Source organism: Pan paniscus, chromosome 13 (assembly GCF_029289425.2).
Source record: "Pan paniscus chromosome 13, NHGRI_mPanPan1-v2.0_pri, whole genome shotgun sequence".
Taxonomy (NCBI): Eukaryota; Metazoa; Chordata; class Mammalia; order Primates; family Hominidae; genus Pan; species Pan paniscus.
Genome location: NC_073262.2, coordinates 127,145,692 through 127,169,231, shown reverse-complemented (window position 1 = coordinate 127,169,231; position 23,540 = coordinate 127,145,692). Strand labels below are relative to the sequence as shown.

At 37.2% G+C, this 23,540-nt stretch overlaps 1 protein-coding gene across 3 annotated transcripts in view; it reads left to right on the top strand.

Moving 5' to 3' along the window:
* CUL3 (cullin 3) overlaps positions 1 to 23,540 on the top strand; it is a 111,528-nt gene that overhangs the window by 31,733 nt on the left and 56,255 nt on the right. For all 3 annotated transcript variants that reach the window (XM_034955274.3, XM_034955275.3, XM_055109144.2), the window contains one exon: positions 18,099 to 18,212. In XM_034955274.3, the coding sequence (XP_034811165.1) occupies positions 18,099 to 18,212 (114 nt within the window). The remainder of the gene's footprint in view (positions 1 to 18,098; positions 18,213 to 23,540) is intronic.

Below are 23,540 nucleotides of genomic sequence, written 5' to 3'. Positions count from 1 at the left end.
TGCTGAGAGTCCCCTTCCTGGTCTATAGACAACCACCTCCTTGCTGTGTCTTCACAGGGCAGGGAGGGAGAGAGGTCATGTCTCTCATGTATCTTATAATGGTTCCATCCTGTTAATGAGGGTACCATTCTCAAGATTTAATTGCCTCCTAAAGGCCCCACCTCTAAATACTATCACATTTGGGATTAGGGTTTCATAATATGAATTTGGATAACACAAACATTCAGTCCATAACAATTATCATTTCAGAATATAGGCAGTTTTTATAATATATTCCCCCAAAACATGCATTCAAGTTGATTGTACTAAATAAATTTTAAAATATACAGTATATGCTAAATTCTTAAATTTACTTTCCTTATACATAGTCATTAATGATCATTGCCAGCATCTGAAAATGTTCTTTTATTTATTCTTTTCTTTCACACTCATTTGACCAGTCAATTTTTGACTAGGAAATGTACCAATTTCAGCATGTCTGTTCATTGATTATTTACAGTGAATTAGGTTTTGAAGCCTCTGCTAGTTTCTGTGCTTTTGTTTTCATGTTTACTCCTATTTTATAAAACAATTTTAATAATCATATAAACACAGTACTACTGTATTGAAGGGGACACTATCGAAAGAACTATTAACTGATAGGTAGGACCATCTGACATGTTTGTTTCCTAAGGTAGGACCTCTGACATGTTTGTTTCCTAAGGTAGTAAGTCTCAGTTTGTTCTACTAAATGAGACTTAGAGATGTTACTGATATAACGTGCAAAAGCATAGTTTGCATGAAAATCAGTACTGCCTGTCTCTGCATTGCATCTTTTGACTAGAAGGTGAGATATTCTTTCAGGGTTCTGTGGTATCAGAATACCTATCTTTAATCTCACAGAATATACCTTTTTTTGTTGTTCTGAAAGCATTACTGTTTGGTCTGCTCATCAGTTTTTAATTCACAGTGCTTTTGGCAGTTAGCTGAACTGCCTGACGAACCATATATTTATTTATTTTAAAGCAAAGTGCTTTTAGTGCTATGGTATACATAGCCAAGACCCATCTTTTCACATTGAAGAATTCCAAGGAAATGCAATTTTTACATGGACTGAGGGCTGGTTTGTTATATAGTTTGTTGGTACTTTGATTTCAAGGTGAGGATAGTGCACAAAGTCAAACATTTTGGTAAAGTAGCGCAACACAGACTACCAGACAGCAGATGACGGGAGGCTTCAGAGAGGACATCTCTTTGGGATTGTGGTAGCTGATTGTTGGCTTTCAAAATAAGTTCACAAAATTGAAGCAGGCATAGAAAATATAAGTACTGTTTCTCTAATAAAAGCACTTCTGGTAGGATATTATTTTTCTTGTCTCTGGAAGAATGTTTCTTTTGAGGAAACTGACACCCATAGGAATTTAGTTCATTTCTCAAGACCACAAGGCAAAATTTAGGGTGTAATGTGGCCTTTGTACCTCACCATAAGAAAAATCTTGATTTAGAAAATGAAAACATTTCAACTTACACAGGAATTTGTTTTTTAACTTTTTTTCTAAATAAAGTAAAAAAGCATAGTAATGGAGGAAAAAAGTTCTGCTTTTCAGATTTAAAGACGTTTAGAATATATATTATTTTGTCAAAGTGTCAAAGGTATCCTGTAAGACTTTTCCCATCACAGAATTCAGCATTCAAAACTGTTTGCCAGGCTCTGTGCTAGGTGTAAGGAATATATTGGTAAATAGAACACATCTGATTCCTGCACTTATGAAACAGATAGTAAACAGGTAAACAAGTATTTAGTTATAAAATATAATCAAGAAAGGACACAGTGATAGAGGAAAAAATGATAAAAACAACCACATAGGTCAAGAAAGGGCTGTTTGAGGAAGTGATAGTGTTTAAACTGGGATTAGAAGAATAAGCGCTCACAAGAAAAGTGGGTCGAAGAGTATTCTAGGCAAAGTGAATGGCTGTACAATATTTTTTTCTGTAAAGGACCAGATAGTCAGTATTTTTGTTTTTCTGAGCCATACATTCTCAGGCACAGCTCCTCAGAGTCTGTTTTTGTAGCACAAAAGCAGCAACAGACCAAATGTAAATGAATGAACATGGCAGTATTCCAATAAAACTTTACTTTAAAAAGGCAGCAGGCTGAGTGCAGTGGCTCACGCCTATAATCCTAGCACTTTGGGAGGCTGAGGTGGGAGGAACACCTGAGGCCAGCAGTTTTGAGACCAGCCTGAGCAACATAGTGAGACCTTGTCTCTACAAAAAAAAAAAAAAAAATTGACCAGGCGTGGTGGCTCACACCTGTAATCCCAGCACTTTGGGAGGCCCAGGTGGGCAGATCACGAGGTCAGGAGATCGAGACCATCCTGGCTAACACGGTGAAACCACGTCTCCTAAAAATACAAAAAATGAGCCGGACGTGGTGGCGGGCACCTGTAGTCCCAGCTGCTCAGGAGGCTGAGGCAGGAGAATGGTGTGAACCCAGGAGGCAGAGCTTGCAGTGAGCCGTGATCGCGCCACTGCACTCCAGCCTGGGCGACAGAGCGAGACTCCGTCTCAAAAAAAAAAAAAAAAATTGCCGGGCTTGGTGGCACACACCTGTAGTCACCGTCGCTCAGGAGGCTGAGGCCCAAGAATTTGAGGCTGCAGTGAGCTGTTACTGAACTACTGCACTGCAGCCTGGGCAACAGAGCGATTAAAAAAAAAAAAAAAAAAAAGCTGGAGGCTATTCTTTGCCACTTCCTAAACACATTGAATAAAATCCCATCATAAGTAGGGAGCTAAGAGTTGGTAATGGAGAGGAATGGGACAAGGTGGGGTTGCAGAGAGAAGCAGAAGCCAGATCATGCCAGACCTTGAAGCCATGGCAGAAGGCTTTGTAATTAATTATATGTACGTTAGGAAGCCATTTAAGGATTTTAAGCAAGATAAATAAGTTAGAGAGCATAAGAGTTGAAATAAGGGGACCAGGAAGGAGTAATCCAGAAATTCAGGTGAATAACAGTGATGATTTACACTAGTGTAGTGACAGTTAAGATTGAGAAAAGTTTTAAAATACAAGATACATTTTGGATGTAGAAAGAACGTTACCTGCTAGCAGATTGATTGTAGGGAATAAGAAACAGGGACAGATCTAAGATCAGTTTTAAGTTTTTGGCTCTTGGCTAGGCTAGGTGATTTAATTTTCTGATACGGTGGGGCAGACAAAGGAGCTCCATTTTGAACAGGTTAGTTTTAAGATACCTGTAAAATTTGATATGCAAATCAAATTATCCGAGAAGTTTGAACTGGAGATGTGTATTTGGGAATTGTGAACATATAGATGGTACAGGTTGAACATCCCTAATCCAAAAATTCAGAATGCTCCAAAATCCACAACTTTTTGAGCGCCAACATGATGCCACAGTGGAAAATTCCACAGCTTATCTCATGTGATGGAGTCACAGTCGCAGCACAGCCAAAACTTTATTTCACAGACAAAATTACTAAAATATAACATTACCCTCAGGCTATGTGTATAAGGTGTATATGAAACAAATAAATTTCATGTTTACACTTGGATTCCATCCCCAAGATCTCTCATTATGTATATGCAAATACTCAAATCTGAAAATTGAAACACTTCGGGTCCCCATGCATTTAGGGTGAGGAGTACCCAACCTGTATTTAAAGCCCTGGAAGTAAATGAAGTCACAGAGACAAGAGAAAAGAGGGCCCAGGATTGCACCCTGAGGAATTTAAACACTTCGTGTTCAGATACATTGAGGATTGCAGTGGAGACTGAAAAGTTGCCAGTTAGTGGTACTTAAGACTTAGCTCTAATCTTACATTATAAGATAATAATATTTGACAGGTATTTAGCAGAGTTACAGTTTTTCGCAGCCATTTTGCGTGTGTGCGTGTGTGTGTGTGTGTGCACGCATATATGTGTATATGTAAGTCAGATACTAAAGCACGGTTTTAAATTTAGAAATAGTAATAATTAGTTTTGCTACTTTTGGGCATGTTAAGGGTAGAGCCATCTTCTTTCATTCTCCTTTCATAAGGTTCCTATTTGGGATTCAAACTTGACAGTCTTTAAGCTTGTTGTAGAGTAACGAAGGACTTGCCTTTTCTTCTTCTAACTCCTGTTGAGCACTTTAATAGTAAGAAATAACCTAGATGCAGCTGCAGTGGGAAAAGTAATAGGTAGAAAATAGAACTGAGCATTGGGACTTAATTCTCTCACTAATAATCTTGAACAAATTACTAAACCTTTCTGGAATTTAAAGTATTAATCTATAAAATGAGTTTGGAGTTGGTCGTTTTAGCCCAAAGAACTTTAAAAATTATGATTATGTGTCTTGATAAGTTTAGGTTATTAAGACTTAGGAAGATAATAGTCTCTAAGACTGTTTATTCCTGTGCCATGTGTTTTTAATAAAAACGTTTCAATTTTTTTTTTTTTTTTTTGAATTTATTTTCCGAGACAAGGTCTTGCTGTCGCCCAGGCTGGAGTGCAGTGGCGCCATCTTGGCTCACTGCAATCTCCACCTTGTAGTTTCAAGCAAATCTTGTGCCTCAGCCTTCAGAGTAGCTGGGATTACAGGCGTGTGCCACCATGCTTGGCCAATCTTTGTATTTTTAGTAAATATGGTGTTTTGCCATGTTGTCCGTGCTGGTTTTGAACTCCTAGTAGCATCAATGATCCACCCGCCTTGGCCTCCCAAAGTGTTGCGATTACAGGCGTGAGCCACAGCGTCCAGCTTTTTTGTTGTTGTTGTTGTTGTTGTTTTTTGGAGACCAGGCCTTATTGTGTTTCCCAGGCTGGAGTACGTTGGCACAATCTCGGTTCACTGCATTCTCCGCCTCCCAGGCTGTGGTGATTCTCTCACTTCAGCCTCCTACATAGCTGGGCTAGCGGCACGTGCCACCATGCCTGGCTAAATTTTTGTATATTTTTTTGTAGAAACAAGGTTTCCACCATGTTGCCCAGGCTGGTCTCGAACTCCAGGGCTCAAGTGATCCATCCGCCTCCCAAAGTGCTGGGACTACAGGCGTGAGCCATTGTGCCTGGCCTCAATTTTTAATTTTCTTGAAGTCAGGGGAGAAACTTTAGTTTTAATATGGGAAGAGCTTTATTATCTCAATTTTGTAATGCTTAGCAGTTTTCTTAGATTTACCTTATGCTTAATTTCTTCATCTGTAATACTCCATAGTAATAATCAAATAACATGGTAACCTCATAAATGAACCTATAAAAATTATTGAACTTTGAAAGTTGGTTTCTTAGAAAAATAGCTGAACAAAAAAAAGTTAACATTTAAAATTAACTTATCTTTTTAGTTATTATTGGAAAGAACATTTATTCTAGTGGTTTTCAAAGTTTTTCTATCCGTATGTCCTATTCTTCAAATAATATCTTACTTCGATTGAATGGGAGGAAGCCAGAATAAGAGGAGCTTCATCTTGCTCACCTTTCCTTTATTCAGAAAACCGCCTGTTGAGCAAGGCACTGGTGTGAGCATTTGTACTATATCAAGGAAAGATTCCTGCCTTTGTGGAAGTTACGTTTTAGACTTACATACTTGGATCTACGCTTTGTAGTCATAATCTGTTCTAAGCACTTTTGTTTTACCAGTAGGGAAACTGCAGCCTTGAAGGGGACATAGTTTCAAGTTTCAAGTGACTTTCTTTTTTGAATTTCTTTGTAAACTGCAATGTCTTTTTGTAGAACAAATAATTCCTCACCATTTATCTTTTGTACCTAGGGTCTTATTTGCTGAAAATGCTGTCTCTGTGTGAACTACTTTTTCAATATATTTTTCTCCCTATTTCTAGATGGGGAAGAAGAACCAGTTTTAAATTTTATATTTGTTTGTAAGTAAGTTAAGATATTTATGTGAACATGAAGTTGGTAACTTTAAGGTAAACTGTGGACTCTTCTTTATGTCAATTACTTAAACAGACTTCCTTTTATAATAAAGCTTTTGGAGTGCTTTTCCCTTTCTAGGCAAATATTAATTAATTTAATGGAAAACATTAAAATTAATGTTTTTAATGGCATATATATATACAATATATAATGACTGCAGTGAGTTAAGAATATTGATAGAAACACTTGGGAATAAGATTTTCCTTAGCAAATTCAGATTCATTTCAGAGGCCCACAGAGATTGAGTTTCTCCTATGTTTCAGCCACCCAAAAATAAATAAGACATGATTCTTGCCAGCAAGAATCCCATAATTTTAGTGAGGTAATCAGATTTGAGGGGGAGTTATTTTGCCTGAGGAATTCAGGGCAAAGTAGAAAGAGGAGGTCACTTTTGATTATACTTAAAGCATTACTCAAGATTCATCATGTGAGCAAAGCCAAAATATTGTCCCGGTAGATAACAAGGAGAGAAAGTTGAATGAGAAAAATGGCAGGTAGGTATGAGCGTAGTGAGATAGATCAGTATAGATGGAAGGTGAACATGTTGTTGTTCATAAGGATGAACAAAAGCATCTTCGAATGTTTTTGTAGGAAATGAGGATAGTAAAGTGGGTTGGGCTAGATTTTGAAAACCATTGTAGGGGATTTGAGTGTTATTCTGTTGGTGGTGGGAGCCATTGCTTTTTAATCCTTAGAAAGGCTGACTGCAGTGGAGAAGATGTAGTCAGGCATTTAGGATGAGTGCCATTTTCAGTTCCTTGTTGCTGCTTGCTCATCTTTAGTTTTCATGCTATCTTGTCTTGATGTTTAACTTAAAAGTTGCTGGAAGGTACTCAGCCCATTATGCTTTTTGGGATGGTGGTGACAGGAGTGAGAAGAGACTGTGACCTAGGTGTGAAAACTGTTAATGGGTATGATATGGGGATAGTGACCTAAATATAAATAGCATAATCCCAAAAGAGACAGAGACTTGTCGGGGATAGTGTGTGGAAAAGGGATTATTAGAGAGTCAGGAAAACAGCAACCGTGGGATATGAAGGACATTGGAAATTGAATGGTTTCTACATTGAAAGGGATGGAAGAGAAATGATGTTGGGGGAGAGGAGGCTTAAAAGTGTTGTTTTAACAAGTTTGCCCATGTTAAGTATCAGCTATTCTGCTTAAGTTGTTAGGTAGACTGTACTTTGAGGGCAAGTACCCCCCCCGTCCTATTTCTGTTGTATTTTTTAGTGATATTCTTCTATTACTAAGTGAATAAATGAAGGAGGACCTGTTCATTTATCTTTGTGTCTCCTCTTTGCATGTGGTTGGCACTCAGTTGTCTGTTGAAATGAATCTTTGAGAATACTACCAGCAGTCAAAATGGAAACCACCTTGGTTCATAGCCACAAATAGCTGAGATCCATTTTTTTTTTCTCTGTGTGGGGTAATACCTCTCCCTACTCGAGTTAATTACTAAATCTAACAACCATTTAAAAACACAGGTGATTATCGGGCTATATGCCTCTGTTTTTTTGAGATTGAAGTCTGTCAGTCGGCTTAGAACCAGATCATGTTATCTTGAGAAACCATGGTTGTTTTTTCCATCGTACTCGAGAACAAAAATACTGGTAGCTATGTTGTCATGCTTTGTGTATGTTTTCCTGATTAATTCTGTCAGTGTGCCTGTTACTAAGTTTAACCATGATACTAATGCTATAATAATAGCTTTTAATGTATATCTTAACCATTGGGAATAGGATACTTTACAAACGATAAGTCATAGTGGTGTTTTTCTGTGGTGTACTGTCATTTTTCTTTCTGCATTCCTTTCCAACCAGTAAGTAAAAAGCTATCATTTTTCATAGTAGTATTTTGTACTGATTGAGAAATCCTGATTTTTCTAAGTCATACTATTTTAAGACCAGTTTAAAAGCATATTTGTACTAAGAATGCCTTTTTTAAAAATGTCAAATTTTATGTGATTGTTAAAATAGTATTTGCTTCAACACGTAGCAAATTATCTTTATGTATGAAATTGTGAAAGTGTATTGTCCTAACACCTGTTCTGTGTTCCTTCTTTGAACTTTTAACTTTTCTGTAGTGCTATTTATTGTATTCTACTTTGTATTGAGGTCATTTGAATGCTAATATTAGGCTCCCCCTTCTCCCCTCTCCCTCAGAGATTATAAAGTGGCTGAAAGTGTCTTGTATCCCCCATAGTGCCAAGCACCCTGTTTTGCCTGCTGGAAGCAAACATAAATACATGAATTGTCAGTCTGGGGAAATACTTTGTATACTTTTGAATGAGTGGTTGATATCTGATAATAGGACCTGATTTCTTTAAGAGCTTCATTTTGGACACTTAAAGCAAAGAGTAAGAATGGGGAGTATGTTCCACTGAGAATGAATTTGATTTTGAAATTGAGAGTAGTGTGCTTTTTGTGAAATGCTGTTAAGTTACATTACTATGTACGTTAGAAAATTACTTAATGAGGAATCTTCTGGCAGCAATGGAGAAAATTTTTTCCCTACAGTGGCTATCTTACTGTTTTTTTAAGGATACTGGTATAATTTTTCTGATCACTATTGCCATCTTAATTATTAAAGTTAATTAAAAATAATGAGAATAACACAGTCTACTGTATGAAAAGGATAGTGAATTTTATATTATTCAGGAATCTCATCATTAGTTAATTCTTGGAAAGTTTAAAATACCTACAAAACTTAAAATTAATTATCTTGGCCTTAGTAGAAGCTTGTTTGAGATACAGAAATCTTAAGATTGCTATATGTATTATAACAGCAACATCTGTTAACCAAATTTATATTAGTTGTACAAATAATTGGAGTTTGACTGCATTAAGAATTCCTCAAAATATGAGGTAAGAGTTCCTTCCAGTCATTCAGAAATTTCTATCCTTTAGAGGAAAGGAAAGCAAGTGTCCTTATTCCTGACCTGCCCCTATTTTTGTATATGACTTCTGTAAAAATAGCAGAACATTGCAGTGTTTCTTTTTAACCTTTTAGATCAGGAATTCTCAGGGTGAGGAAAAGCGCCGTGAAGCTTTTTTCTCAAACAGTTCTGTCAGCTGTCCTCTATACCTTCTGGCTTGTCTCCCATTGGGATTCACTTTATCTAGTAAGCCACTTTTATTGATAGGTTTGTGTCATACCACTGTGGTATGATAAGGTGGAAAAATTTTGAAATCTTTAAGAATTATTTAATGGCATTCCTTGGAAGACTAAAATTCATGTAACTGGCAAAATTTATAAAGTGACAAACCCCTAGACCACATGTGATTAATGCAGGACTGAAAAAAGTATGTTTTAAGTGGAAATTTAAATGCTATTTTTATTTTTATTTTTTAACTTTTTTTGTATGTGTAAGAATGTTTTTGTAACATTACTTATAATGGTAAAAAACTAAAAGCAACTTATCCATCGTTAATAAAGTGATTGAAGAAATTATGGCATTAAGTGCTATTTTTGTAGGTCATAGTAAATGTTGCATGCTTTTGTATTATGCTGTCTTTAACAGATGAAACAGGCAACATGTTTTGGAATTTAGAGCCAGAAAGATAGCAGGCATCCAGTGGCTGTCAATTATTTTAAAATAGAAGCCCCAATTTAAAAAATCATACAAAACTATTATAAATCATATTTAATAAGGGGAAATGAAGTCTTTTCTGCAGTGGTGCTAAGTAAGGCATTTCAGTGGAACATGATGTCATTGATCTAATCAACCATAGTCACATCACAGTTAAAGAGGTGCTACAGACTAGATAGGTTAGGTGACTTGGTCAGAGCCCTTAGTTAGTGACTCCCCTGGGCAGTTGTCTGCAAAGAGGTTGAGTATCCCTAATCCAAAAATCCAAAATCTGAAACTTTTTTTTTTTTTTTTGAGATGGGAGGGGTCTCACTCTGTCACCCTAGCTGGAGTGTAGTGGCATGATCTCGGCTCACTGCAGCTTCCACCTCCTGGGCTTAAGTGATCCTCCCACCTCAGCCTCCTGAATAGCTGGGACTACAGGCACACACCACCCCCCCCAGCTAATTGTTTATATTTTTGGTGGAGACGAGGTTTTGCCATGTTGTCCAGGCTGGTCTTGAATTCCTGAGCTCAAGCCATTGTGCCCACGTCAACCTCACAGAGTGCTGGGATTATAGGCATTGAGCCGCCACACCTGGCCAAAATCCGAAACTTTTTGAGTGCTGAGATGATGCTTTAAGGAAATGCTCATTGGAGCATCTCAGATTTTGGATTTTCGGATTAAGGATGCTTACCTGGTAAGTATTATATTCCAAAATCTGAAAAAACCGAAAATCTGAAAAAATCAAAAATCTGAAACACGAGTGGCCTCCAAGTGTTTTGGATAAGTGATATTCAACCTTAGCAGATTTTTATTATCTTAGCTTCTGGGTGAATGTTAAAATACTATAGATTTATAGAACGACATACCTTTGAGTTATTGTACCTCTGTGATACTTTTTAATGTCCTGGTATAATTAGGATGTGCTCCATGTTATTATGTCTCATTTTATGTTTTTAATACATGATTAGTATTTTTTTGATGGACAGTAATGCCAAGTATAAATTTCTGTACTTTGGGGATTTGTCTATATTTGGACCTAATGTTGTCCTGAATTTGGAGACTTGTTTACCAAGGAAGTCCTCAATTTTCAGTATTCCATATCATCATTGATTATGTGACTCTGTTTTAGTTTCAATGAACTTTAGAATTAAAGTTTTTAATTTGTTTTAGCTGATGATTTCTTTGTTTTACCTAGACATTTAATTAGGATTGGCTGGCTGGGATTTTGCCCCAGGCATTGAAATGTAGAGTGTGAAAACATTTTAATTAATGATTAAAAACAATTATGTGTGTTGTGGGGTATGGGAGAACTGTGCACATTATGTCCTTCAGCTCTCCAGCTAGCCCAAGAGCTGCTGGCCCAGTATTGCTTCCTTGTCAATCCATGGAGATATTTGGGAATGAAAACTCAAGGGCAAAGTTTGGAAGCCTGTAGCTCCTGGTCATTCCTGCTGTTGTCTTCTGTCATCCTCCTTTCCAGCTCCTTGTTTCTCTTTACCAGTAATTTGACTGACTTGAGGATGTGTATATTGCAGCTTGGACATTAATTTATCATTAAGCAGGTTTTATTATACAGTTGAAAAATAGGCCAGACACGGTGACTCATGCGTATAATCCCAACACTTTGGGAGGCCAATGTGGAAGGATCACTTTGAGGCCAGGACTTCGAGACCAGCTTGGGCAAAACAGTAAGACCCCTTACCTACACACACATGCGCGCGCGCACACACGCACACAGCCAGAGGTGCTGGCACACACACACACATACACACACACACAAAAAGCCAGAAGTGCTGGCGCGTGCTGCTGAAGTCCTAGCTACTTGGGAGGCTCAGGTGGGAGCATCACTTGTGCCCAGGAGCTTGAGGCTGCAGTGAGCTATAATTGTGTCACTGTACTCCAGCCTGGGTGAAAGAGTGACACCCTGTTTCCTAAAAAAAGAAAAAGGTTTCCTTTTGACAGTAATTCCACTTTAATCTTTGCTAAGGATTTAACTTTTAAAAATGCAAGAAAAGCTATATCCACAGAAACAAAGAATAGTGGTCAAGTTTGAATTGTTGCAGAGTGGTTCATAAGGTTGATATACTCAAATTGTTTAACAATTCTTTCATTGTTTGGAATTAAAATTGCTTTTATGAATAAAGCTTGTGGCATCATAGCTTATGTTTATGATAAAATAATAAGGAAACAGGGCCCAATTTTCAAATAATAATTCAAATTTTTAAAAATTAGTGTATAATAAAATTGGCCTTTATTTTCGTATATCTCTGAATTTCAGCACACATAAAGATTCATGTAACCACTGTCACACTTGATATAGAACAGTTGCTTGACCCCAGTAAACTCCCTCTGTTATCCCTTTATAGTTCTCTTAACCCCTAGTTCCTGACAACCACTGATCTGCTATCTTTATAGTTTTGGATTTTTTTTTTTCAAGAATGTCATATAATTGGAATTATAGTTTGTAATCTTTTGAGTCTGGTTTCTTTCATTCAGCATAATTATTTTGAGATTGATCCAAACTAATCTATCAATAATTTGTTCCCTTTTATGGCTGATACTCTATTGTATGAATGTACCACAGTTTGCTTATTCATTTACCTGTATACTTGTTGAAAGACATTTTGTGGTTGTGAGTAGAGCTGCTGTGGACATTTGTGTGTGATTTTTGTGTGAATATAAGTTTTCATTTCTCTATTAAATACATAGAAGTAGGGTTGCTGGGTCACGTGATGTTATTTAACTTCCTAAGAACTGCCAAACTGTTTTCTGGTAAGGCTGTACCATTTTGTTTATGGTAGTTCTAGTTGTTGCAAATCTTTGTCAGCAGTCGATACTGTCAGCATCTTTTGTTTTAGCCATTCTGATGGGTGTGTAGGGGTTTCTCATGGTTTTAATTAGCTTTTCCCTAATGACTTACATTGTTGAACATCTGTTCATGTACAAAATTGCCATCTGTATATCCTCTTTGGTGAAGTGTCTGTCCAAGTCTTTTGCCCATTTTAAAATTATTTGCTGTCATTGCTAAGTTCTAAGAGTTTTTTTTTTTTAATATGTTCTGGATACAGTCATTTGGTTTTTCTCCTATTCTGTAGCTTCTCTCTGTTACTGTCTCAGTGGTGTCTACAGAACAAAAGTTTTTAATTTCAGTAGAGTCCAGTTTAGCATTTTTTCTTTTATAAATTATGCTTTTGGTATCATTTGCTTAAAATTATCAGATGACATTTTCTTCTTACACTTTATTGTAATCTAACCTTTTTCTTTGGATTACTATGGTGCATTGGACATGATATGATACAGCTAGGTATTTTTCTCCTAAACCAAAGGTTAATATTAAATGTTAATCAATGGCATTAAAAAAGCAGGGCTCTTCTCACTCATAAGTGGGAGCTGAACATTGTGAGAACACGTGGACACAGAAGAGAACAACACACACCAGGGCCTGTTGGAGGATGGGAGGTGAGGGGAGGGAACTTAGAGGATGAGTCAATAGGTGCAGCAAACCACCATGGCACACATATACCTATGTAACAAACCTGCACGTTCTGCACATGGATCCTGTGTGGTTTTTTTTGTTTGTTTTTTAGAAGAAAAAAGCAGGACTCAGAATTGCATAAATACTATTATTACAATAATATAAAAACATACTCATGTTGAAGAAGTTCTGCAAAGGGAAGAGACAGAAATGGCTAGTGTGGGAGCCAGTGGTTTCCTAGTCCTGGATGTTATATCAGAATCACCTGGGTAGATACTTTAAAATTAGGGTTGTCTTTTGATCTTGGGTGGCCCCCAAATATTTCTTCTTCTTTCTTCTTTCTTTCTTCTTCCTCCTTCCTCTTCCTTCTTCCCTCCCTCCCTTTTTTTTTTTTAAATATAAAGTTTGGTTTTTAGAGCCGTTTTCAGATTAACACCAAAATTCAGTGGAGAGGCTGGACACAGTGTAATCCCAGCACCTTGGGAGGCCAAGGCGGGTGGATCACTTGAGGTCAGGAGTTCAGGACCAGCCTGGCTAACAAGGTGAAACCGTTGTCTCTACTAAAAATACAAAAATTAGCCAGGTGTGGTGGCGCACACCTGTAATCCCATCTACTTGTGAGGCTGAGCCAGAATAATGGCTTGAACCTGGGAGACAGAGGTTGCAGTGAGCCAAGATTGCGCCACTGGACCCCAGCCTGGGCAACAGAGCGATACTCCATCTAAAAAAAAAAAAAAGATGGAGGATGGAAGGTACTAAGATTTCCCATATACACCCCTGCCCCAACATATGCACAGCCTCCCCCCTGTATGCACATCCACACCAGAGTGGTACATTTATTACAATTGATGAACCTACATTGACACGTCATCACTCCAAGTCCATAGTTTACATGAGGGCTCACTTTTGGAATGAACTCAGTCTATGGTTTTGGACATATATTCACTAGTATAGTATTGTACAGAATAGTTTCACTGCCCTGTGAATCCTGTGCTCTGCCTACTTACATACCTATTATTTTTTTGCTCTTTCTTTAGTTTTGCCTTTTCCAGAATGTCATATAGTTGGATCATACAGTATATACCCTTTTCAGATTAGCTTCTTTCACTTTGTAATATGCATTTAAGTTATCTCTATATCTCTTCATGGCTTAATAGCTCATTTCTTTTTAGTGCTGAGTAATATTCCATTTTGTAAATGTAGTACAATTTATTAATCCACTAATCTGCAGAAGAACGTCTTGGTTTCTTCCAAGTTGTGGCAATTATGAATGAAGTTGCTTTAAACACTTGTGTGTGGGGTTTTGTGTGGACGTAAGTTTTCAGCTCATTTAAGAAAAAACTCAGGAGTGTGATTGCCAGATTATATGGTAAGAGTATGTGTGGTTTCGTTAGAAACTGCCAAACTGCCTTCCAAAGTGACTGTACCATGTTGCATTCCCACTGGCAGTGTATGAGATACTCTTTTGCTCTGCGTCCTTGCTAGCATTTGGTATTGTCAATGTTTTGGCCATTCTCAAAGGTATGTAATGGTATCAGATTGGTGTTTTAATCTGCAGTGTCCTAATGACCTATGATCTCCACAAATGCTTACTTGCCATCTGTATATCTTCTTTGGTTAGGTGTCTGTCAAGATCTTTTGCCTTTTTAAAAATTGAGTTACTTTCTAAGTTTTAAGAATTCTTTATATATTTTGGATAATAGTTCTTTATTAGCTTTGTCTTTTGCAAATACTTTCTCCCAATCTGTGGCTTGTTTTCTCATTCTCTTCACTGAAGTCTTATTTATTTTTAGAGATAGGATCTTGCTGTGTTGCCCAGGCTTGCCTCAAACTCCTGGGATCAAACAATCCTACCCCCTCAGCCTCGTGAGTAGCTGAGACCACGGACACACTACTGCATCGTACTTAAAATCTGTTTGTAAAAGCTCTTCGGGTGACTCTAATTTTCTGCCTGATTTGTGATCCACTGTGTTGAGCTTTCTCTTTCTTCCTTTGCAAAGCTAGTGCCAGGCACAGCCATCAGTTCTCCATTACTTACACTTCCATCTTTTTTGTCACAGCTGGTCCCATCCTGCTCTCAATTTCTCTGGTGTTGCTACTTGTTCTTCCATGTCTCTCCCCTCAAATTCCAACTCTTTATCTGTGTAATTTTAGTATAGGTTTTCTTTAATTATCTGTTCATACTTAATCCATAGGCTGTTTTGGTTCTGGTACTACCTGTACAGCAGGGTTCCCTCCCATTTGCCTTGCTGGTGCAGAAAGTAGGTGATTGTGTTAGGCCATGAGATTAACAATGTTATCCCTCCCACCATATTTCCCATGCTTGCTTTTTCAATTTTTTTATAAGATGTTAATAATTTGTAAAATAAAGATCCTTTTTTCACTTAATGTGTAGTTTATGTGCCAACTTAACCATCTTTTTAAAAGCCTATTTTAATCTTCATAATCTTCATCTCATTCCTACCATTTTATTGTGTATGTTTGAATAAATAATCTGTTCACTTTCAACTAATTTTCTACAGAAATGTTGGAGGAAAAATTTTTTGTTCATAGAGTAATCTGAATAAGAAGACATTGCAGCAGTGTATCTAAGGCATTCATTTTACTTCTTTCAGTCATGAGTTTGTGTGTGTGTGTATGCATAATTGAAAAATAAACATAAAATTAGCTCTTAATTGTAGCTATTTTCTGCTAGTAAAATTCACCGTTATTGGTCAGGATAATTTTTTGAGGTATGATGCAAACAAGGCAATTATGACACATTGTACTAGGAGATCACGTTTTATTTTGCTGAAAGGCAGGTATAAATATGATGACAAATATGTAAATACTTGATATATTTTATTATAAAATGTACAAATCAGTGATTTGAAAGAACATGCCTTATTTTATAACATTAACTTTTTATTTAATTGGTCAATTTTTTATTCATTCAACAAATATGCAGGCACATTTATGTGTTCCAAATTCAGGGTGATTTTAATGTAGTTAACATTTAACTTAATTTTATAATATAGCGGTATGTAGAAGTTCATATAAGTCCTTAAGAATAATTAATGGGCTTGATATTCTGATGTTTGAAATACGTATTTTTTTATATGTAGCGTAGATTGCTCTTGCATTGTCATGATTTTAATTTAATTGCTACTCTTCAGTAAAGGAATATGAAGCTTGGTGTAAAATTTTGAAAATAAGCACGTTTTCAGCTTGCTGGGTTTTTGTTGGGATTTGTATCTGACAAGTGCTAGATTTAATGAGTTGAAACAAATAATACATTATTCATTTTGTATTTCTGTTAACTAACTTGATATAGTTAACATTTTTGGAGGAATTTCTGGATGATGTAACTTGAAGTCATGGAGCTTAGTCTTGTGAACAAAAGATTAAATATATGATAAAATTCTAAATTTTGTGGTACAGGCCTAGTGATTTTTATACTATACATTTAGTAGACTAGATATATTGTCTCATCATTAAATCTAATAACCTTGTTTTCCCCAATATGTAGGAAAAGATTCTGTTTTCTTAGTTTGAATTTATTCTTCCACAGTGTGTTGTGTGTATTTTCTTTGGCACTTTTAGCCACTTGTTCATATTAGATCTGATACAGAATGGCATTTTATTTATGTGTATTTATAATTGTTTTAGAGGTGTCTATATATCTCAACATACATTAAATAGTTGATGTTTCTCAGAAAGCACCATGACTTCAGCTTTTTCCCAATCTGAAAAAGCATAACCACTATTAGAAATTCTCTATGGTAAAGGATATTTGGAGATAAAAAAGTTTTGTTTAGTGTAGAGTTATTGAGAGTTTAGCTGGATTATGGAAGGTTGGTTGGATTTGAATAACTGTAGAAGTTGGCAGTATAGTCCCAAAGTGTTACAGGAACTTGGAGACAAACACACGACGACTTTGTGAGAAAACAAGAACCAGAGTCTAGATTCTGTTTCTGAGTGAAATGGTCTTTCTTTTGGGCAGATAGCATAGCAGGAAAGAGTAGTGGTCAATAACATTTTATCAGAGAGGATGGTACTAAGCTTGTGGACTGTGGAAAGGAATTTTTGAAGTCTTGAATAGTCTTTTATTAGGGTTGGATTGGAAAGACATTTCAGGCTCAAGGGAACTTTATGTGCAAAAGCAGGTAATCCTGAAAGTGCTTATGTTGGAGGTGAATCATGGCATTGGAGGGCAGGGATATGAAATAAATGGTGTTATATATACCAAGCACTATTCTAGGTGTGGGATATACACATGGAAAAGACAGAAATCCTGCCACCATGGAGACATTTACATTTTAGTGGAAGAAACAATAAACAAATAAACTAATATAGTAGGTAATGATGAATGCTATGACAAAAAACAAATTGTATGGTGAAGAAGTAGAGCTAGGCTTTCTTTGAAGTAATTGGTTGGGAAAGACCTCTCCAGAGATGAAATTTGAGCAAAATAAAGTGAGTGGGACGAGCCATGTGAATTGAGGCAGAAGGAGTGGCAGAGCACAGTTGCTGTATTTAGTAAAGAGGCCATTGTAGCTGAAGTGTACTGAGTAGTTTATTATAGAGTGTTTACGGAGTACTAAGCACTGTTTTAAGTGTATTACTAGCGTTAATTCAGTTCTTAAAACAATCCTACAAGAAGAATGCTATTTCACATATAAGGAAACTGAGGCACAGAGGTTAAATATTTATCCCAGGTCACCCAGTTTGTTAGGGAGCTGGGATTGGAGCCCAGGTAATTGACTGCAAAATCAGTATTCTCAACCATTATTCAAAGTTGGGGAAGGGAAGGTGTAGTAGGAAATTCAGCAGTAGCATGAAGCCAGTCTTACAGGCCCTTGTAACTTACTATAAGAATATAGGATTTTACTCTGACAATGATGTCAAGTCACTGGAGGGTTGGGAAATACCTAGGAAGTTGATTTATGTTCTGGAGATCAGAAGAGGAGTCTGTACTATACATATACATTTGATACTCTTCTGTGTATAGGTTATAGCTTAAAATATTTCTACTAGCCTATAACATTTCTTTGATTTAAATTAAAGATTCCACTTCATTATTTTATTAAACAGATATGTGCATGCCTGTATATACGAGTGTGTGGATGTGTGTGTGCAAACTAATGAACTCTTCTGTTACTAGGTGCGAGAAGATGTACTAAATTCATTGAATAACAACTTTCTTCAAACGCTAAATCAAGCTTGGAATGATCATCAAACAGCTATGGTGATGATTAGAGACATACTAATGTACATGGTAAGTAGAGCTTTTTAAATGTTTTCTTCCTTTAAGCAGTTAAGCATTTGAAGGCTGGGCACGGTGTCTCATGCCTGTAATCCCAGCACTTTGGGAGGCCAAGGTGGGCATATCATTTAAGGTCAGGAGATTGAGACCAGCCTGGCCAGCGTGGCAAAACCCTGTCTCTACTAAAAATACAAAAATTAGGTGCAGTGGTGGGCACCTGTAATCCCAGCTACTTGGGAGGCTGAGGCAGGAGAATCGCTTGAACCGGGGGGTGAGCCAAGATCGTGCCACTGCACTCTCACTTGGGCAACAGAGTGAAACTCCGTCTCAAAAAGAAATTAAACATTTCAAAACACAATGACTTTCTGTCTAACTTAGTTATAGTACGTCTCAGTGTGGAAGGTGGTTTTTGTTTTTTAAATGAACAGTACTTTCTTTGTAAGGGCCAACCGAAGCCTATGTGAATAAAAATCTTTTTTTATTCATTTATTTATTTATTTATTTTGAGACGGGGTCTCGCTCTGTTCCCCAGGCTGGAGTGCAGTGGCACGATCTCGGCTCACTGCAAGCTGCGCCTCCCGGGTTCACGCCATTCTCCTGCCTCAGCCTCCTGATGAGCTGGGACTACAGGCGCCCGTCCCCACGCCCGGCTATTTTTATTTTTATTTTTATTTTATTTTTCTTTTTAGTAGAGACGGGGTTTCACCACGTTAGCCAGGATGGTCTCTATCTCCTGACCTCATGATCTGCCCGCTTCGGCCTCCCAAAGTGCTGGGATTACAGGCGTGAGCCACTGTGCCCGGCCATGAATAAAAATCTTAATTGTTCACATACTTAGTGAATGCTTAGAATGAGAAACTGAAAGGGAATGACTTAATTTTTTTCTTAGTATTTAGCACTTGTCCTTTAAAATGGAAAATATGGAAAAAACCATATTAACATCTCCTTAAGAGTTGTTAAATGACAATGAGAAACAAAAGCTGAATATTCTCTTACAAGTTTTTAAATCCTTAATTCTTACATCTTCAGTGAGAGAGGATGTCATATTAATACAGTTATTTTTTCTGATAATCATACACTCATAGCTGCCATCTATTTTTCTTAATAGTATATTATTGCAGTGCAATATTGCAGCTAGTCTTGTTTAAGGATATTAGCTTCTTCACATCTATATTCCATTTTTCACCGGCTATTGCTGTATTTTGTTTTCATCAGTCAAGAAAAAAATCCTGTTCAGCAAGATCATTTGGAAAACACTGACTTTGATCTCAGCTGTTTAATAACTTTCAGAGAGATTAAATTCCAGTTAAAAAAAATTTGGTGCTATAGAGTGACGCTAGATTCATTAAGTTTAATTACTGTATCACTCCAAAATTAATAAGTTAATGACTTGTTTTACATCAGTGTTTATGTTTGTGTGTTGGATATAATTATTTTTCCCAAAGTTTTACCTTTTTATATTTTTGTTTCTAGTTTTTTTAGTTTTAATGTAGTGATGAGAGCTTGTCCTAGTTTCTTTTACTTGGTAGAATAAAGCAATGTTTGGAAAGAATTTCCAATGAGAACAAACAGCTGTAAAGTTTTTTGTTCTGCTCTGTGAATTCAGTCAGGCCTATTACCCCTGGTTTTGTAAGGGCTTAGTGGCAAGGGGGTCAGGGAGAGGCCACTTCACTTTTAAGGGATTTGATAAAAGGTATAACAAATTATTTAGCTTTTCTGAGCATTATTTTTCTCATCCGGTTATAAATTAACCTTGTGTTATCATTTTGAAGTTAAATGAGATGGTATGTGACAACATATATTATCTGGCATATAAATTTGAAATAAGTTAGCTTGTTGTTTTCGAAGTTCTAGATATGGTGAGTCTTTAAATCGCATCCTAACTATCTAACATTAAGATAGAAAACCACTTGTAATCTTACGGTTTATTCTTTTGACAAAAGAAGAACTTTAAAATTTTATACACACGCATACTCTGATGTTATTTTTAAAGTGTGTTTTGTTTCAGTCCTCCTCCTCCCTTTTTTTCTTTCTTTTTTCTTTTTTTTTGCAACGAAATCTCAAACCTTGAATTCTGACTCTACACATGGTCAAGAAGTTAATTAGTTCACCCCTCAGGTTCCTCATCTATAAAATGAAAATAATATTGGGTAGAGTAGTCATGAGGCTTCAGTGGAACAATTCATGTAAACCACTTGTAGGGCTTGGCGCCCATAGTAACATGCTCATTAGAGATTAACTGGTATTATTTCTTGTCCCTTCATCTTTTCATCAGACCCATTCGGTAGTACCACAGTGCTGCATGAACTGAAAATTCATACAGGGTAGATTGATGCTACTGTTTCACTGTTTGTCGCATCACAGACCTGTGGTCAACCCTTCACACTGCCCAGCAGTTTCACTCTTTTTCTTTAGTCAGCTTGCTCCAGCAGTTATTTCTCTTCAGACCTCCATCTCTCCCTTGGGTTTCCTCCCTTGTAGTAAATGATCTTACTTTCTATTTCTCAGAGAAAAGAGAAAGCATCAGGTAGGAACTATGCTCATTTTTTGCCGCTAAATCTAGAACTTTACTTGTATTTTCTCCCCTTTTATGTTTTTCTTTTTCCCTTCTCTTTTAGTGGAGGGTGGTGTCCTCTTCTGTCAGGCCACATCTCAACCTGTGCTATGGGTCAATCCCTTTCTACCTTGTCATGAACCTTAAGTATTTTAGGGTTCTACCTTTCATATTGGATCTTACTCAACCAGCATTAAACATGTTCAAGCCACTCACTCAATCCTCAGAATACAATTCTGTTAAATTCTCTGGTGAACCCCTGCGCTGTCTCCCAGGATCTGTCGTGTGTCATTCATAGCTAAATGTGTTGTAAGAAATGTTGACATTTGCCATCTTCCTTTTCTCATCTTTCATACACTTTGAATACATTATAGTTAAGCTTCTACCTCAACTATTAAGTTTTGCCCTTACTAGTATCACCATGGTGTCTTTTCATCTCAGAATAGAGAGACTGCTAATCCCCATTCTCCTTGTTTTTTTTTTTTTTTTAAGCAGCGTTTGCCACAGTTGGTCATTCCTTCGTTCTTCTAACATGTTTCCTTGATTTCTGTAACAAAGAACTCTCTTTGTATGCCTCCTACCTACCTTCTTACTGTTTCTTAGCCTCTCCTCCTCCTTCAATGACTACTAACTGCCCCCACCATCCCCCCTTAAATAGAGGCATTCTTGGGGTTTAGTCCTAGTTGTTCTTCTCATGGTACACTCTCTTCACCTTATGTAGCTTCATGTGCCTCTGTGCAGATGATTCCCAAATTGTGTCTCTAGCTTCATTTCCTGAGATTCAGACTCATATATGCATTTGTCTAGTTAATGGAGCCTTCATTCTCTGAAGTACTTCAAACTTGGCATGTCCAAATGAGCTCATAATCACTATCATTCAGTTGATAATCACTATCATACTGAAACCTGAGAATTATTCTTAAAAGTTCTTTTTTTCTCCCTACATCATCTGTTGCTAGACTCTCCAGTTTTCTCTTTATTGTCTGTTACTCAACATCAAACCACCTTCATTTCTCTCTTGAAGTATTCAGTGTTGCTAGTCTTAACAGTGTTCACTGGGCTCTTCTCTGTTTTCCATATTGCTCCCAGGATTACTATTTTAAATCCAAATCTGATCACGTCACTGCCCTGTTGAAATCCTTATCTCTCATCTTGGAATTCTTTTACATATCTTCTGTCTGGAAATGTTTCTAGAATTTTTTTTTTCTTTAATGTCACTTGCTCTACTTATTCTTTATGTCTTACCTTATATTTCTGGTAAGCTTTCCCTGACCCACGTACTCCCCACTGGCTGCAGTTGCTCTCATTGTACCTAGTACTATTCCTTTGCAACATTTATCACAGTCATTAACCAACTATTCAGTGTGTAGTTTGCCCACTGGAGTGTATGAGGATGGAAACAGTGTTTGTGTACTATTATGTCTTTAATACCTACCACAGCTCCTTGTACAAACTAGGCACTTACATATATCTTTAATGAGTTGGTGCAGAGTTATATAGTATGTTTTTTTTTAAATAAACTACACTTTTTAAAAATGCTTATTAAAAATATGCTATTTTAGGCCAGGCACAGTGGCTCACACCTGTAATTCCAGTACTTGGGGAGGCCTAGGTGGGTGGATTACTTGAGGCCAGGAATTTGAGACCAGCCTGGCCAGTGTGGTGAAACCCCATCTCTACTAAAAACACAAAAAATTTGCTAGGTGTGGTGGTGCGTGCCTATGATGCCAGCTACTCGGAGGCTGAGGCAGGAGAATTGCTTGAACTTGGGAGGCAGAGGTTGCAGGAAGCCAAGATCATGCCACTGCGCTCTAGCCTGGGTGACAGAGTAAGACTCTCATCTCAAAAAAAAAAGGCTATTTTAGGTTCAAAAAGAAAGTGTTGATACCTTCATGTTCTACAAGATAAATTTTTAAAATTTTCATATCCTTCATTTACTTACATTGCCTTTTTATGTGTAGTGTTCTAGGCTTAATTAAAATGTACTTAAAAGTACATTTTTATGGGGTTTTTTTTGTTTGTTTGGTTTTGTTTTTTGAGACAGGGTCTTGCTCTGTCGCCCAGGCTGGAGTCCAGTGGTGCTGTCTTTGCTCACTGCAGCCTCCACCTCCTGGGTTGAAGCGATCCTCCTGCCTCACCCTCCTGAGTAGTTAGGACTACAGGTGCATGCCACCACACCTGGCTAATTTTTGTATTTTTGGTAGAGATGGGGTTTCGCCATGTTGGCCAGGCTGGTCTCGAACTCCTGGGCTCAAGTGATCTACCCGCCTCAGCCTCCCAAAGTGTTGGGCTTACAGGCATGAGCCACTGTGCCCAACCAAAAGTGCATTTTAAAATTAAGGTAAAATTTCATGTATGTTGAAATGAACTAAAGTGTACAAAATGATTTTTGACAAACATATGCACCTCTCTAACCGATACCTCATTTAAGATAAAATATGCTTTTAATTTTTCAGAAATCAAAAAAGTTTTTCTCTGTGGACATCTCCACTTTTTTTTTTTTTGTAAGACTTTTACCCTCAACCTAGGCTCTTAGGTTATATTACCAACTATGCAGGTTTCTTGTGGTTACTGGCTCTAATTATTGGGATTTCAGATCTTAGGCCCAGAGCAGGAGGAGAGAAGAAACTTCACTGTCTGCCCACCTACTACCTAATCAGCTAGCTGACTTTTGTTTTTGTTTTTGTTTTGTTTTGTTTTGTTTTTTTTGAGACGGAGTCTCACTCTGTTGCCCAGGCTGGAGTGCAGTGGCGCGATCTCGGCTCACTGCAAGCTCTGCCTTCCGG